At 33.7% G+C, this 18516-nt stretch overlaps 2 protein-coding genes across 2 annotated transcripts; both read left to right on the plus strand.

The window, feature by feature from the left end:
• Nucleotides 1–5217: 5217 nt before the first annotated feature.
• LOC100638557 (exosome complex component RRP40-like) lies at nt 5218–8143 on the plus strand. The gene is made up of 4 exons (XM_019998337.1): nt 5218–5460; nt 5554–5700; nt 6562–6713; nt 7849–8143. The coding sequence occupies exons 1-4, from the start codon at nt 5221–5223 to the stop codon at nt 8048–8050; spliced, it is 741 nt and encodes a 246-aa protein (XP_019853896.1). The 5' UTR covers nt 5218–5220; the 3' UTR covers nt 8051–8143.
• A 1087-nt stretch (nt 8144–9230) lies between these two features.
• Nucleotides 9231–10462, plus strand: LOC109583124 (uncharacterized). The gene is made up of 3 exons (XM_019998318.1): nt 9231–9760; nt 9904–10056; nt 10170–10462. Exons 1-3 carry the CDS (start codon nt 9632–9634, stop codon nt 10365–10367), a joined length of 480 nt encoding a protein of 159 aa, XP_019853877.1. The 5' UTR covers nt 9231–9631; the 3' UTR covers nt 10368–10462.
• Nucleotides 10463–18516: the final 8054 nt, after the last annotated feature.

Genomic DNA, 18516 nt, shown 5'->3' on the forward strand with positions numbered 1-18516 from the left:
CTTCGAGATATTATTAATGATCTGTAACACAATCATTGTTGTGACTATGATATGTATTTTCCTTAGTCGCATTCCATTTTTGAAGAGATTTTTAAAGAGGTCAAGGCTGTTTAAAAGTAGCAATGAAGTTTCAGTTAATAATCGTCAAATTCACATGATGCATCACGGATCCTTCTTTGAGTCGTGTGAAGAACGTGAGCCCCTTCTTTTCTCATCATTGAAGCATCAATAAATAAACTTATTGACTATTTTTGAATGCATAGATAATTATACATTTTAGAGTGTGTATCACCTGTCACAATTACATGATTTTGTAGTATCTATATTTTTGTATGCCTATACAGTTCTATTTTCCTTCATTTGTAGAATTGAGTGAAACTGGTTTATCCCATAATTGAAAATTGTTTTTGCAGTTTATTTTTATTGTGAAACATTGGAATCAGAAACTAATCACAGTTTATCATGTGTGTTTATTGTTTGGAAATAACTGACCCACTTCGTTTCAGTGTTACTTTATTCAGCAATGTAGCAAGCTGCAGACTTGAAAGTAGCTATCCCTGTTATACAAGTTTATGCACCCTCGCGTGAGAGAAAAGTTTCATTTTGAAGTGGGTGACAACTTTCACTTTAGATCCATTTCACTTTCGAATTCAATATTGGCCCCGCGAAACTATTGATTTTTAGCTCCACCTGCTTGACACACCTCTTTACACGTGCATAAACGTGGAGCTCTGAAAGTGAAGACTTAATAAATAAACAAGGGATGCTATAAAAGGGACTGAACAGTCCGAGTATGAGTATCCTGGCCATGTTTTTGTTCCTTGTAGTACTGGTTTTTACTGGTGTCTCGGTAACTCCTTTTAATCAAGTGGTCATAACTGAGGAGCATGGCTTGGAAAAGCTGATTTGTAATTCATCGTTTGCTAGCGATACTGTCCTGATTTTATCAACTAACATAACTCACATCATTGGCAATGTATCATTCTGTGTGGTCAATACTACCTACTCACTGACACTAACTGGCGATTCTACATCTAAACAGGCTGCTGTGAAATGCCCAGTACAGCCAAGTAGTGGATTGGCATTCGATAATATACATAATCTGACTCTGAACAGGTTAGTAGTGACAGGTTGTGGTGGGTATTTGAGAGATCTGCCATCAAGTGTGATAGAATCCATTAATTCATCAGTTTATTTGATTCATCACCATTCAGCAGCAGCATTGCTGTTGCTGCCACAAATCAAGGCAATAGTCATTGAAGAGGTTAACATTACATCTTATTATGGTTTTGCCATGCTAGCGATTAACCCATTGGATACAACAATCAATAAGTTAGCAGTTGCAATATCACATGTTGGAAGAACTGGTTGGTTAGGTTCTGGTGTATTTATGCTCTTTATTGATATCAAAGGTTCACAGAGCTCAGTCCCTTTTCATACTTCTATACATAAGAGTGTATTTCACTCTAATTACGATTATACTCAGTTTTATCCTTGCACTTCTGATTTTAAGGATGAAATCAAATATAAAATGATCTATGCTGCTGCTCTAACTGTATACTATAGACAGGCTAGCTTTATAGCTAATGTAAATGTTGTACATTCAAACTTTAGCCACAATTGTGGTGTATTTGTTGGAGCTGTATTGCTAGTTCATTACAACAGTTTTACGTATTCCCAGACAACTATATCACACTCATCCTTCTATGAAAACTTTGCTTATGGTAACTGTCCGATCGGAACAGACCTTTCATTTTTCTTCTATGATCACAACAGCAATATTGACAGCAACCAAATGATCAATGACTGCTATCCAACTGGTATGACTTGTCACTTTTCTCCACTCCTTATTTCAAATACTGCATATCAGTCACATGATCAGTTAAAGTTTACTAGTAAATCTGGAATTATTTTTATTCATATTTTTTCCACTAAACATTTTTTTGTCAATGTTAAGCTCAGCAGAATAAGTTTTAAATTTATTCCAATGTTTGATAGAGGATCATGCATTAGTGCTACTTCACTTTCTGCTGATACCACTAGCAATTATGTGCATACTTGCATTACACTTGAAAGTGTTTCTGCCTCCAATATTTTTTTAAGTAGGCAACTTGGATCAATTGAAGCTTATAAACTGTCTTCCTTTTTCTTTACAAATATTGATTGTGTTGTTTTAAATGGATCAAGTAACTTTACTGATAACATTGGCTCTGTTTTTGATATCAGACACAGCCAAGTCATACTGGGAGGCCAACTGCACTTTGAAAATAACACAGCAGACACTGGACCAGCTTTTAAACTAACTGGTTTGAGTAGGTTCATTCTTCAAGATGGTTTGAGTGCCACTTTTGTAAAAAATTCTGCACTTCAAAATTATGGTGGAGTAATATATGCATACAATGAAGTATCTTCAGATAATTGTATGTTCACATCAAACTTGACTAATTCTAGAATAAGTCTGTTGTTTAAAGAAAATACTGCCGGTAATACTGCTAATGCCATTTTTAGTAGCAACCTTGTATATTGTAAAGGAATTGATAATATTTATTATAAGCTAGATGAAGCCAAAAGTTACTTTAGTAACATTTCAAATGGCAGTCTGGATAGAAAAAATATGTTGTCTACTATAGAAAAATTAATATTTTTTTGTAATGATGACTATCACACTGCTTCATCTGTTGTTACAAAAATATATCCTGGAATAACATTACAGTTACCAATTGTTGCTGTTGATAGCTTCAACCAAACATCATTTTTGGAAATTGCTTTGAGTTTGTTAGGTAAAAACTTATTAGCCTCCAAGTTGTACCCTACTAAATCATGGTACATATCAGGTGAAAGCAAATACATGTTATTGCAAGATAAATGCACACTAGTCAATGTAACATTGTTAAAGCACAGAGAAGTTATTAATAAACATGTTGTCCAGTTTACACACTTAGCTCTTTTAGCTTCAAGCTATCAAAATTCGAACAGCATTGCTAAGTATAATTTATTACCTCAAGGCTGTCCCATTGGCTTTGAATTTGATGAATCAACTCACAGATGTGACTGCTCTCATGTTTTTCGTAAATTGGGCTATCAACCTATCTGTCAAATTATATTCCATGTTAACATAACTCATATAGCCATTTCAACACCACTAATTTCTATAAAATGGATTGGATCATTGCAAATAGGCAATAATACAATGTTTGGAGTTTCTCCGACCTTTTTTGTGTACTCTCACTTATATAAAATACATTACGACACTTACATCATTAGTGCTGATGACGATAGTATATTTTTGTCAAGTTCAAAAAATACTGAAGACAATATTACCCTTTGCCCAACTAACAGACATGGAGTCTTGTGTTCTCAGTGTGCTCCAGGCTACAGTGTGGTATTCGGCTCTAATCAATGTCTGCAATGTAGCAACTGGTGGCTTTTGACATTGATAATATATGGAATGTCTGGACTTTTAGTCATTTACTTATTGCATACTTTGAAGCTTACCATAACAACTGGGACAATTAATAGTATTATATTATATGCACAGATAATAAGCATTGGACAAGGTGTAAGTGTGAGTATGGCAAATGGTGAAGTACTCTTTTACTACAATTCATTAATTAAAGGTTTGCTGTTTCTTATTAATTTAAGCATAGATTTTGAATTGCCACTATGCTTTTATGATGGCATGACAGAGCTATGGAAATCTGGCCTTGGTTTACTATTTCCTGTTTATCTTTTGTCAATAGTCATTGGTCTCATTGTAATCAGTCGATACTCAGTAAGGCTCTCTAATAAATTGGGCAATTCATCAATACAAGTGCTGGTTACTGTGGTGCACCTCTCTTTTTCTACACTTTTAACATCTGCATTTAATGTATTCACACCAGCTTACATATATACCAACACAAGTGATGCACCATTGGTTGTATGGCAGAACGATGGTACAGTTGAGTTCGGCAAAGGTGGTTTTTTAATACTAATGATTGTTACAGGATTGATAGTGGGCCCAATTCTCACAACATACCTAACTGTATTACTAGCTGGTAGACCACTTATGAAGATCAAAAGAGTCAGAGAATATCTTCGTCCCATTTATGAAGCAATACATGCTCCGTATAAACCAAGGAGAGAATTCTTTTTCTTATCCTCTATTATACTCGTTGCTGTATTGTATTTGCTTAAAAACATTTTTATTAGTAATCATCCCACGGTTGGACTATTTATTACTATCCCTCTCACATCATTGTACTCCATTGTTCTTGGATTTTCTCGTCCTTTCAAGGAAATCCACCTCAACTTCCTTAACATTTTTGTTCTTTCTGTAATGACTCTTGTTGTCAGCTCTTTCTGGCTTACCTATGTCCACTTTTCCAACTTAGCCTTTAAGATATTATTAATGATCTGTAACACAATCATTGTTGTGACTATGATATGTATTTTCCTCAGTCGCATTCCATTTTTGAAGAGATTCTTGAAGAGATCAAGGCTGTTTAAAAGTAAAAAAGAAGCTTCAGTTAATAATCGTCAAACTCACATGATGCATCATGGATCCTTCTTTGAGTCATGTGAAGAACGTGAGCCTCTTCTTTCCTCAAGTTCTTAAAGCATCAATGAGTTCATTAATCATTTTCACATGTACAGATAATTATATATTTTAGAGTGTGTATCACCTGTCACAATTGAATAATTTTTGTAGTATATAGTTTTGTATGCCTATAGTTCTATTTTCTTTAATTAACAGAATTGAGTGAAACTGGTTTATCCCATAATTGAAGATTGTTTTTGCAGTTTATTTTTTTGATGGAACACTCAGTAATAAAAAAACTAATGACAGTTTATCTTGCATGTTTATCTACTCGTTTCAGTGTTAGTTCATGCAGTCTAATTTCAACTTGAAATGTAAATTATGGCAAAGCTGCAAACTTGAAAAGCTAACCTGTTATGCAAGTTCATGCATCCTCACATAGGAGAAAATTTTCATTTTGAAGTGGGTCTATGCAATTTCAATTCTAAGTGGGTGTTAGCTTAAGCCCACCATCCACTATTCAACTTTGTTGAACACAACTTTATGGTTGCTTTGATCTTATGGCAACACTGTTGCCTGAAATAGAATTAACTCAGTTCTATTTCAGGCAGCAGTGTTGAGTGCTGACAGCACATCAAAGGAACCACAAAGTTGTAGTTGAATAGTGGATGCATTCATAGCTAAAGTAATTAATGAATGCCATGCTTACATCCCCCGCCTACAAACACGTGTTATATGCAAGTATGGTGGACAGCAAAGTGATCGTTTTGCCAGGAGATGCAATTCCTCTGGCGGTGGGTAATGACATCAAACTAGGGCCTGGTACATACTCTGGAGGAGGGAGAGAGGAGGGAAGCTCCGTGTTCGTTAAACCAGGAATACTGAGACGGAAGGACAGGGACGGTAGCTCTTCCTTTTGGGTCAATACACAACACAAGAGGGTATATAATATGCATTTTATTAATACAGGCTATGCATTTTTGATGAGCACTACAGGATTATATGTAATATTTTTAAGTAATTATTTTTAATAGTATGTTCCCAGTGAAGGCGAGAAAGTGATTGGCGTCGTCTTAAGAACTGGGCGTGTCTATCGTGTTGATATCGGAGCCAGTCAGAATGCCTCTCTGCCTGAACTAGCATTTGAAGGAGCAACGAAACGTAACAAGCCAATCGTTCAGGTACTATAATAATAGAAGAACTATATTAAGTACAAGAGACCTAAGGCCATTGCAATTTGTTAATAGTTTCCTGCCCATATGGACCACTGCATGCACTCTTGATGTGGTGGTATAACATTAACTTACATGTACTTTATAAGTAATATTGAATATTGATTAAACTACCTGTAAATATAGACCACCCTAGGCGTGAATTGGAAAAGTTATGAATTTCATTAATTTTATGTCCCACACATCATAATTGGCTGCCATTTTGGTTGGCAAGTTTATTATGGAAGCCAATGGAGGCACGAAGAAAATGCCTCACTTACCTGCTGTAGCTCTATCAATAGCTAAAAAGTGCTTGTTATAAGAAAGAACAGCTGCCTCTAAGCTTCTCTTGTCAAGGATTTGGTCAAATTTGCTCCAGAAATTTCAATACAGGTTTGTTTTTATGTCGGCCCGTTTGTTCTTCATTGAAAGTTGCCAACCAAAATGGCGGCCAGAATTTATTTCATCCTAAACCACGCCTTACAACCGTAAAAATTTCTAATAATCTTCCTTCGCATTCAATTCTCGCCTAGGGTGGTCTGTATGTACATTACCCCACCATTATTGTAATAATTAATTACACTGCCCACCCACTCATGAAATGAGGAAAGTTTAAATCTAATGGCAAACGCAATAATTCCTTTCCATCATCTCTTAACTAAAATGAGAGGAGGGAGAGCGAAGAAAAAGAAAAATAGAGTAGAATGAAGAACTTCTACGTGTAATGTAAATGTACATAATCGCAAATCCAATGGCTTGATATTATGTATTAATAGCTTGATCACATTTGATAAATTGGTTTCTACTCCTCTGATACACTCCGCTCTATAGGTTGGTGATTTGGTGTTTGGTTCTCTGTGTCAGGCTGATCCTGATTTTGAGCCTGAGATGACGTGTGTTGATTCCAGTGGACGGGCTAGTGGGATGGGTCTCTTAAAGAAACCTGGATGCGTTATTTCCTGTACTTTATCTCTCTGTCGTCGGTAAGTTGCCTAAAACATAACACACTGTATTATAGTATGATCTAATTTCAACTATGGATTAGAATAGCATGCCCAACAATTGGCTCTTATGTTCTCATGTGCTCTTATACTCTAGAAAGTTTGAGTTGGTTTTAATTCAAATACATGTATACTGTAGCTCTTTAATAGAGTGGTTTTAAAGAATTCGCTATCGATAAATCTATCCTGTATTGTAAATCAATTGTTAATTTCTTGTCATTCTTATTGCAATGATTTAGAGCCGTAATGTTGCCTTAGATTAGTAATTCTGTAGCAATCATTTCCCCCTTCCTGTTTAAATACATGTATATATACAAATTGCCGATGTACATGAGTATTTGTAAATGAGTAATTGAGTATTATTATATAATATCATGAGTGCATGTATCATGAGTAAACAAGACACACACAGAGTTATAATATCATGATTTGCAACTGTTTGCTAGAACATGTGAAAGTAGTAGATTCCCGTTTATTACCATATAGCTAGAATCTTTTGTGGCTCAAAATTTTTGTGAATTTTGTAATTTATTCAAAACTTAAGAAAATAAAATATGCAAAAATCAATTTAATACGCTTCAACATGGCCAAAAGGCAGAAAATCGGGATATATAAAACCACAGAATTGATTTTTGGATGAATTCGGGAAATTTTTGGGCCATGAAAATTTCTTACTATACAGGATCATTATCACTACTACTGGCTCTGATTTATTATTATTATTATTACCATTACCAGTCCTCATTTATTATCATCATTATAATGACCGTATAGTATAGAGGGAAATTTTGGAGGGTGTTAAAGTTGGTGAATATAGCCATTCATCAAAATAAAAATCTGCCATTTTGAGCCATTATGTGCATGCTCAATGGCACATGACCACAAATTTGCCAAATAAAAATTTACCAATCACCAAAATTTAGCAATTCGCCAAATTTAACTTCCTCCAAAATTTCACGCTATACAGTATCACCACTACTATATACATGTAGTTGTATATCACTATGCTCATTGACCTGTGTAATGAGCCACTACCATTAGTCACAGTCTGTTTGTTTTACTCATGCATCATTAATAATGATACATACTTGTGAGTCATTAATGATCTTCTCTTTAGATTACTATCAAAACAATGTGCAGTCATGGAAGAATTACAAAAACACTACAAGTTTGAGTGTGTTGTCGGCCTCAATGGACGAGTGTGGTTATCAGCCCCAACACTGATGCAAACTATAATAATAAGAAACTGTATCAAATCAAGTGAATTTATGAGTGAGGACTCCATCAAAGAGATGGTTCGTCAAGCAGTATTGACATGATATTTACAATAATGACAAGCATAATGTTATTTTTTTGAAGCAATATTGTTTTATTTTATACAATAAATCTTTCCTCTGTGGCCACCACTGAAATAAGGACACATTCTACCAATTATAGTTCATTTTGTAATGTCCAGCCTATATGCAATAGTGAATGAGTCCACCTGTATTGAGGACAGGTAGTGGAGGGCCCAGACTATAATGACTAATGTAATTATATTTTTGAAGCAATATTGTTTTATTTTATTTACAATAAATCTTTCCTCTGTGGCTGACCACAACTGAAATAAGGGCACGTTCTACCAATTATAGTTCATTTTGTAATGTTTGACCTATGCAATAGTGAACGAGTCCACCTGTATTGAGGACAGGTAGTGGGGGGCCAGACTATTGCCTCCTGCTTTCACCTGTACGTTACATCTTCCCATGTTGCAGGGAGTGTCCCTTCTCTTGTAATTTTTCCTGTCATTGGTTTCCTTGTTTACTACTGTTTGTTACTTGTAGTGTTATTGTTTCCAATTTAATCTTCATTTCCATGATACTGACAATTGTACCGGTAGTTATAATTGGAACACGAACTAAAATTGTTAGCTATTTGACGGAAGAGAGTGCAGTATATGGAAGGGTGTCATGTTTCTGGTGAATCATAATAGTAAAGCTTACTACAAAAACAAGCCAGGTGTATTTGGAATATTTCAATCTGGAGGAATTAATGAATATTTTTTGTAATTTGTTTTGTAAGGCTGTGACCATGAAGGCAGCAATTAATGTAGTTGTGGTGATTTTTTATTATTACCTACTTGATTCAGGAAATATGTGTGACCTAGCAGACAAAAATGGCCCAGTTGGTGGCATAGACCGTTAACATTAAACAGTGACTTTGTATCAAAACTTTTACATAACATGATAACATCAGGGTATAATGGTACTATCAGAACAATGAAACTATGATAACAATTGATTTATGCACGTTTATAGTTGCTTATCTAATGGCAATTAATGCTGCCAACTGGACCATTTTTGCCTGCTATGTAACATGTAGAAGATGAACTTAGTTAATGAACTTAGTTAAAATGCACTTCCTTTTCACTTAAGGAACACACTGATTTAAAATTAATGTATTGTTATTGTTTGGTGTTACTATGTCGAATAGCAGTATACCTGATGCATTTGTAAAATTGCATAAAATTTTTATTTTGTTCAATGATGCCTGCTGCTGTTAATTGAATTATATATTTCATCAATAATGATTTAAATATTTTTTGTTATGCAAGAGCAATTGTGGGTTGTAAATTGTAATGCTGTTTTTTTTACTATTAACTATTAGTTCCGGTGCATATTATTATTGTGTTATGTCATTTTGCATGGTATGCATGTACTTACATGCTACTGGAATACGATTGGATAAGTTACAGTTGCAACAGGAAACGATGTCTTTTTACAAGATGCATGTATGTGTACATGACATGTAGTGTTGGTAATTAGGTATATAAGAGCCGAGGGTAAAGTTACCTCAAAACAAGCAGAAGAAAAGCAAAAATCGAAACTTCAAAATAATTACTACTCAATAAAAAACTTAAGATGAAGCTTGGATTTGGATTTATAGCCATTTTCTTCATTTGCACTTATTCTATTTTCCAAACAAAGACAGTAGCATCTCCAATTGCAAATAAACTGCCTCTACGACTCCTTTCTATTTTAAGAATAGCCGTGAGTTGCTGCATCATGTATTACTAAGATTATTGTATAGTAGATTTTAATTGTTTAGTAGTATATGAGCATGACTGACATTCCATTCACAGTCTACTATTACTATTTTACTATTTTTACGTTAATCAATTTTTTACCGACAGGGGAGAACCATCATACATGATATAGATCCGCCAGGTGTTAAGATTTCAGACAAGGTTCCTTATATATCCTTATCTAATATTCAATTGGATATAAATGACTCCTTGGTTGACCCCATTACTGATTTGTTTACGGAAAAATTATTGTGTGATTATGTAAGTTATATTTACATCACTTAAAAGCTATGTAGATATATCACTGGTAATGATTTTATTGTGTCATTTCATTAGTGCTATACATTAAGTAATGAATCTATTGTTTTGTATAGCTGAAGGAGGAAAATCCTGATCACAACTGTCAAGATCATTCTGAGATAAGGAGGAATAAGCACATAGTGGACATTCGTGATCAAGCCAGATCACTCTCTGAGTCAGAGTATTTGCAATGTAATGGAGGCATCTGTGGATCTCTCTGTACACTGGGTTACCCACAGTTTGTTAATGATCTATTAGATTTATCATGTTAGAACATGAAAAAAATAAACATCATTATAATGAACTATTTTAGTTATTTTAATATCATATAATTACGTGAGTTTGAGATAAATTGAAACAACCAATATTGTATAGATTATCTACAATTAATATAATCAATGATACAATAATTTAAAAACATAATCAGCTTGATCAGGCCTAGCGCCTGAAACCAGTTCTGATGTCAGACATGGATCATGGATTTTCAGCAATCACTGCTAATCACTGAGTCAAGATTTAATCATGGGATCAGCCATGATACAAACATGATAAGCATCTTCACGATCTATACTGGATCAGGCCGGCAAGATCGACCTTAATGAGGCTGTACCAATGCTTATATGTTATATCAGACCGTATCTATGATCAGACTAAAATAAGGCCTGAAAATATTTGGCTGTGTGGGCTAGCTATAAAAACCACACCCATAGACTGGACTAGTGATCTGGCTAGTAGTGACGTTACTACATTGTAGCTGGCCTCGAGATTAGATTATACTGGACATTATCTTCGGCGATCTTGGGGCATGTTTTTGGTAAGAAAAATGTAACACAAAAACCTGTATTAATAAAAATGATCATAAATTTTATTTGTGGGTATGTTTTCACTGGCTTGACAAGCTTTTGTAATTGCTTTGAATACTGTGAGTGTGGTGTGACAAATTAATGGTGATTTATGTAGCAAAATTATCTTTTAAAGATTTATGCATTAGCTTATAAATAATTAATTATGCCTACCTTTGCTAAGAAATCGTAACACAATTACCTTTTAATTATTTAAACTGCAGTTGATGTAATTTCATCATTATTTTAATTAAAATTATAATGAATGACATATATGACACTTTTCCTGATTCAAATTGAAGCCTTTCAATATTCAGACACTATGACAAGTAGACCCATAGGGCCCATACAAGTTAATTCCCAATAAGTGTCATTTCACTTAACGCAATACAATTACTCTGCATATTAATAATAATCCAAGTGCAGGTAGTATTATGATTAAATAGTACTTTAGGTTGAGCAATTTAAAACTCTGTTACACTATGCTATAATTTATACAAAACTATACTGTATAGCGGGAAATTTTGAGGGAGTTAAATTTGGCGAATTGTTAAAATTTGTTGATTAGCAAATTTTATTTTGGCAAATTTGTAGCCCTGTGCCATTGATCATGCTCATAATGGCTCAAAATGGCAGGTTTTTATTTTGGCAAATGGCTATCAAAAGGCACGGTATGCATTAATTAATAAAAAATTAGATTTTTTAGAATTTGGTCAGTTGTTTCAGAATTAGCCAATATAGAAATTAACAATTATAATTCGTGAATTTATATTGGTGATTTAGTAGCAATCAATGTGTCATTGAGATTGAGTATGCTTAGAATGAAATAGAATAATGTTATATTGGAGATGCTCATTGTAACTGCTAATTTGTCAATACTAATTTCCCTCCAATACTTTAATTCAACTACCGTTGCAAGATGATTTATTGGTGAGAGTAATTTTTAGTGAATTTGCCTGTAGAAAGGTATTGGTGAATTTTATATTAGCAATTTTGTGCCATATGTGCTATTGAGTGTTCTCAGTTTGAAACAAAATGGCAGATTTTATATTGGCAATTTCTTCATAGAACCGCCAATTGCCAATATTAATTATTTGCCAATAAATCATCTTGTACGGTGTATGGTATATATAAATGCCTTATACATTAATTATGGCAGTAATTGAAAAATTACATTCCTTAGAAGTTGGTCACTTAACTTTTTACAATTTAGCAAATATATAGAAATTAACAATTACAATTGACGACTTTTATATAATAATGATTTAGTAGCAATGTGTCATATAGAGGATATGCATGCTAAGTATATTCATAACTTTTAAGTACTGTATATTCAACCCACACAATAAATTGGCCGCCATGTTGGTTGTCAAGTTTGTTAAGAGTTCAATGGGGAAAACACATTTTTTGCCTTGCTACCTTCTTTATTTTGCAATGAATATACTTAGTGTGCATATCCTCTATTGTATGAGCATGCTCAGAATAAAGCAGAATATTATTATATTGGAGATTCTCACCACAGCCATTTGCGTATGCATATACATGTAATATCTATTGAGGGGGATCACCCATTATGACATAACTATATAAGGTGGTTGATCATTGTCCTTCACTGCTTGATATCATTTTATTGTAGACCCACAGGAGGACCAAACCTTAATTCACATGCATGTGTGGTGAATAAGGAAGTGATGAAACCCTTTATTAGTTTCAGCTGGAATATGACTTGTCACTATCACATGAAGCAGAAACATCTCATGTCATTTGATGTCTCAATACAGTAGCCTTAGTGACTACAGGTGAGAGTAACTGTGTTATTCATTACATTTGATCATTAGCAATATAAAGCAGAAACCTCAGTAATATTTGGAAATATTGATATTGATGTCCTTGTGCTATAAATAGAAATTTTGAGTTGATTGATTCCGACAGAATATTTCTGGAGTTACGAGCATTTAGCATTTTACCAATTTTTGAAAAAAGCAAAAGCTATAACAGCCCATGGTTTTTCTGAAAAATGGCTCCAAAACCACCCCAAATTTTTTATTATATTTTCTGATGCATATTGATGTTTTTATGCTGTGTAGAAAGCTTGAGCTGATTCCGACTTCAATTTTTCAAGCTATGGCCATTTTAAGAAAACACCAAAATTTAAAAAAATACTCAAGGCTTATAGCCCATGGTTTTTTCCAAAAAATGGCTCCAAAATCACCCCAAATTTTTATTACATTTTCTGATACGTATTGATGTCCTTATGCTGTGTAGAAAGTTTGAGCTAATTCCGACTACAATTTTTTAAGTTACGACCATTTTAAGAAAATGCCAAAATTTTGAAAAATACCTAAGGCTATAGCTCATGGTTTTTCACAAAATACAGCTCAGAAATTACCCCAAGTTTTTATTACATTTTCTGATACATATTGATGTTTCTATGCTGTGTAGAAAGTTTGAGCTGATTCCGACTTCAATTTTTTAAGTTACAGCCATTTTAAGAAAATGTCAAAATTTTGAAAAATACCCAAGGCTATAGCCCATGGTTTTTCCCAAAATATGGCTCCAAAATCACTCCAAATTTTTATTACACTTTCTAATACGTATTGTTGTCCTTATGCTGTGTAGAAAGTTTGAGCTGATTCCGATTTCAATTTTTTAAGTTACGGCCATTTTAAGAAAATTCCAAAATTTTGAAAGATACCTAAGGCTATATATAGCCCATGGTTTTTTCCAAAATATGGCTCCAAAATCACCTCAAATTTTTATTACATTTTCTGATACATATTGATGTCTTTATTTTGTGTAGAAAGTTTGAACTGATTCCAACTTCAATTGTTTAAGTTACAGCCATTTTAAGAAAATGCCAAAATTTTGAAAAATACCCAAGGCTATAGCCCATGGTTTTTTCCAAAATATGGCTCCGAAATCACCCCAAATTTTTATTACATTTCCTGATACATATTGATGTCCTTATTCTATGTAAAAAGTTTGAGCTGATTCCGACTTCAATTTTTTGAGTTATAAGGAATTTAAGAACAAGCCAATTTTGTAGAAAAGCCAGGTTTTACTTATCTTTAAACCCACATGCTTGCAGGGAATTTATTTGTCAGTCTAGTTCACCTCTTGCCTCACTTCCACTGCCACTATTAGTCAATACATATTAACATGTACATGGTATATGGTTAACCTTGCTTTGGCTACCACGTGAAGTAATAGTTATGTAAATTCAATGTTAATTGCTTCAATACTGTACATGTATTCTGTATACTGAATTATGATTTTGAACTTCCTCTCTTTAATAAGAAATGATTGATACTGAACATGTGTCATTGTTTATAATAACTCGAGGCATTCCTCACCACACTGGAAGCCTTACTAGTCCTTTTATTAGTATTATGTTGCACTGCCATCAACAGAAGCCATTGCTCACCCTCTAGACTATGGATTGCATATTTTGTGTGTATCCATAGTAACATTATCATAGCTCTACTATAGTGCATAGTGTATATACACAATTTCTCATACAATTTATAAATGTATAGAGATTTGTCTCATTTTTTTAAAGTTTGGTCTCATTTTTTAAAGTGACTCTTAATCTCAATACACCCCTGTCCCTCTATCCTATTACTGTTATTGCTTAAAGCATAATATATGTATTTTTAATGTAATGTACATGTAATTTAATAGGTATACATGTATGTCTGTGTTTTGTGTTTATTTCATTATTGAAGCATATAGGAAGCAGTAGATATATTATACTTTTAAGGTCAAAAGAGATTTGCCTGTAAAAGGCAATTAGAACTAAAACTCTCAATAGAAATTTGAAGTCATAGAGCACATGATGGAGGATTGAATGAAAACATTAATTTTGATTAAAATACATGTATTATGTCATTTAGTATTAGCAATCAATGTAAAGACTGTTACGGTCTTTTGTACATGTACATTTGATGAGAAATTAATACCATTTTGTGAAAATGAATACCCTCAAATATTATTAGCCTCAGCCACTTATGCTTATGTGATTGTGATGGATTTTCTTTCTGTGGACTTCATATCTTTCTGGGCTTAATTTTTGCTTTTCGGACTTGAAGAATAAAAAATGAAAGAATCCTATATGATCGTTAAACGGCAGAAATGCCTGGCTTACTCAACTTTGTACCTATACTAATTCTTATTCACAGATTTCATAAATTTGTGTAATAGAGTATGCAGTTCCCATGTCTTCATTCCTAAGTGTGATTACATGCCTTTGATTGTATTGATCATCATTTCCCATCCCAAATTTGCTGATCGAGTGATCATAATCCTAGCAGGCCAAGCACCAATCTTTCGTGTTTGGGTGTAACAAAAACTGACCCTTTTTGCCTTCGATGGCATACAAGAATATACCAGAACTGCTCTTAACTGTGCAGCGTACATGTATATGCCATATATTACATGTATATGTACATGTATATGCATGTGAAATACCGTATAGCTGGTTTATTTCGTGTGGAATTAATTTTCGTGCAGGCTCAAATCCACTAAAATTAATTCCACTAAATTTTATTAAACCAATTAAATATTAACAAAAATTTTGGAAGGCACTAAAATTGAATCTAATAAAAATTTAAGCAACAAAAATTTGAGGCCACAAAATAAACCAGCTATACAGGTATATGACGTATACTGTATATTCCTTATATGATAAGTTGTGGGACCCTCCTTTCCTACTAGTGCATGCTTTTCTGATTAGATGGCACTAATTATCTCTAATCCCTATATGGTCATCATTCATAGTTGTAGTATGTTAAAATGCAATTAATTGCTTTTGGCATTCCTTCATGATGATAATGCATGTATAATTTATACTCATGTTATTTATGTGTAGTAGCGTTAGGGGGAGCTTGTTACTATAATAACTTTGAGATGTTTCTTCCTGTTAGTGATAGAATTTGACGTCTGAGAATCTGTTCATGTGATTGCTATTTGTCTGGAACTTAGAGGTGACTATAGTATTGAGTTTCATAGGGGGTTATATACATAGTGTATTGAAATCATTATTTGTGGTTTTATATGTTATGCTTATTATTATTGTTGTTGTTATTGTCGTTATTATATATTCAGTCAATTATTAATATTATTAAAGTGTACAGTATTGTTTATATAAATACACAAATTCATTGGCATTGCCAGAAATTAGTGTGGCCGGGGTTGTTCCTTGAAGTGTTATGTGTCACTGTTAAAATAAAAGTTTTGCTGAACTATACAGTGCTTTCCATTACATTGCTGTTGTGAAATACAATTAATTTAAAGTCGCGATAATTATCAGATGTTTAATGAGTCTAAACTAATTTTGTTTCTGAAATTATTTCTAGTACATGTACGTGTGTGTGTGTGTGTTGAGCAATTGAGTACCTTAGGGTGGGTATTAATTGCGACACTTAATTTTAGCGTTTTAGCGAGTGTACTTCAAATCGCTAATTCAACCAGCCGCTAATAATAGTTATTATGTACTTGTGTAAACAAGTACACAAGATAGGCAAGATCTGTAACAAGATAACAGTAAATAGAGTGGTCCTGTTAAATGTTCTGCTCTTAAATGTATAGATTGGGCTTCTTGAGAAGTGTTATGCTAGTGAATGGGGGTTTTACCATTGATTTTCTTCCTATTTTCGCTAATAATATTACATTTCGCTAAATCAGGGTCCCCTTAAAAACGCTAAAATTTAAGAGCGCAATTAATACCTACCCTAAGGTATGTCCCTCTCACTTTGATCTAATTATATTTCTATGTGTACTAAAGCCTTTTGTCAGAAGAATTACACTGCTGTTGTGAAATACAATTAATTTAAAGTCACGATAATTATCAGATGTTATTAAGTAAAATGAGTCTAAACTGATTTTACATCTGAAATTATTTCTAGTACATGTGCGTGTGTGTGTGTGTGTGTGCTTACATTGAGCAATTGAGTATGCCCCTATCACTTTGATCTGATTATATTCCTTTGTTTACTAAAGCCTTTTGTCAGAAGACTTCCAGGCTAAGGGCTCAGGTGCGTGTGTGTGTGTGTGTGTACAAATCCTAATATTTTTATTGTATTAATGATAATAAGGTAGTATTGATAAAGTATTAGGTCATATGGGCTTGGTTCTGTGTATTCCTCTAGTGTGGGTGGGTAATTTATTTTAACATCAAAACAGTTGTGCAAGCAGTTCTTTGGAATTTGTTTAGAACTCCAATATGTGTCGAAGTGATTTCTTTAACATATTGCACTCAACTTTAAGACCATCTTTATACATGTACATGTACTATCTGATGATAGTTAACTGATAAGAAATGCCAAATATAGAGTCTTTAATGTCTTAATATGATACTGTATTTATTGTTTATGTGTTCCCTAGATATACAGGATGTGGTAGCCTGTCCTCATTGTGGCTTTTCCTCCTAATCTCTAACATATATACATGTACACTCGGCACTGTATTGTATCTACATGCTCGGCACTGTATTGTATCTAATTTTACATGTACACTTGTGTGTCCTACAATCTACATTCGTGTATACGTAATGTATACACTGTATTGTATGTGCCTTACATGTATAGTATCATTACATGTATGGTTATATGATATAATATTGTAGTATGATTACATAGGGCAGTGAATTCACAAAATCATGTAGATCCTATAATCGGATCTGCATGATCATGTGGATCCACCACCCTATGTGATGTAGTAGTATTTCCTTATTTGCTCTGTCCTAGCTTCCTTCCTTACTCTCTCTCTCTCTCTCTCTCTCTCTCTTACTATTCTCTCATGCTCTGATATTTACATGATGATTTGTTTACATTGTCTATGATTATCCAACCATTCTATTCAATATTGTAATCCAATACTATTGCTCCTGCAAGGGTACTACTGCATGTATTGCAAACAAATGCCATATAATTACGTTTCCGTACATTTGTGATGGTGATTTTTTGCTGGTGATTTTTGCATTCAATCACAAAGTGTTGCATGTAAGCACCATGCTATTACCTCAGTATGTTGTTCTGTAAATATTCACCAATGTTGGTGTGGAAGTGTTGCAGGCTGCCAGCAGAAATTGTACCCTATTAATAAGTCATTATGTTTATCAACTTCAATTATAATAGGTATGCGTTCACACTTCCAATGAGAATTTTTCATTGATTAGCTGCGTGAATGAGGTGTGGTCGTCATGTTTGGTAATAGCAATTACATCACATTCACGCTAGTGGATGACTTGTTAATTGCCGGTAGTTGTGATCATCGGGTAGGAATAAAGTCAGGATGAAAGTTCTCCTAGGGACATCTTAGGTACTTGTAGGGGCTAGAAAGCTATAGATGGGGAGCAGCTTAGACAAAGTTAATTGAGAGTGGTATGTCATGAATATCATTATAACCATTACTTCAGTGTTGTACCTCTCCTAACTTCCTTGTATTCAAAAAATCACCACATGTGTGAGTTCATGATGAAAAGCTGGATTGCAATTTACCTTGAAAAGTGACTAAAGTCTTTAGCTATGCACTAGTTTTTGTATAAAAGCAGAGCTTGGCCAGTGACAGTCATCAACAAAGC

Source organism: Amphimedon queenslandica, unplaced genomic scaffold (assembly GCF_000090795.2).
Source record: "Amphimedon queenslandica unplaced genomic scaffold, v1.1 AMPQUscaffold_13324, whole genome shotgun sequence".
In the NCBI taxonomy this organism is placed as follows: domain Eukaryota; kingdom Metazoa; phylum Porifera; class Demospongiae; order Haplosclerida; family Niphatidae; genus Amphimedon; species Amphimedon queenslandica.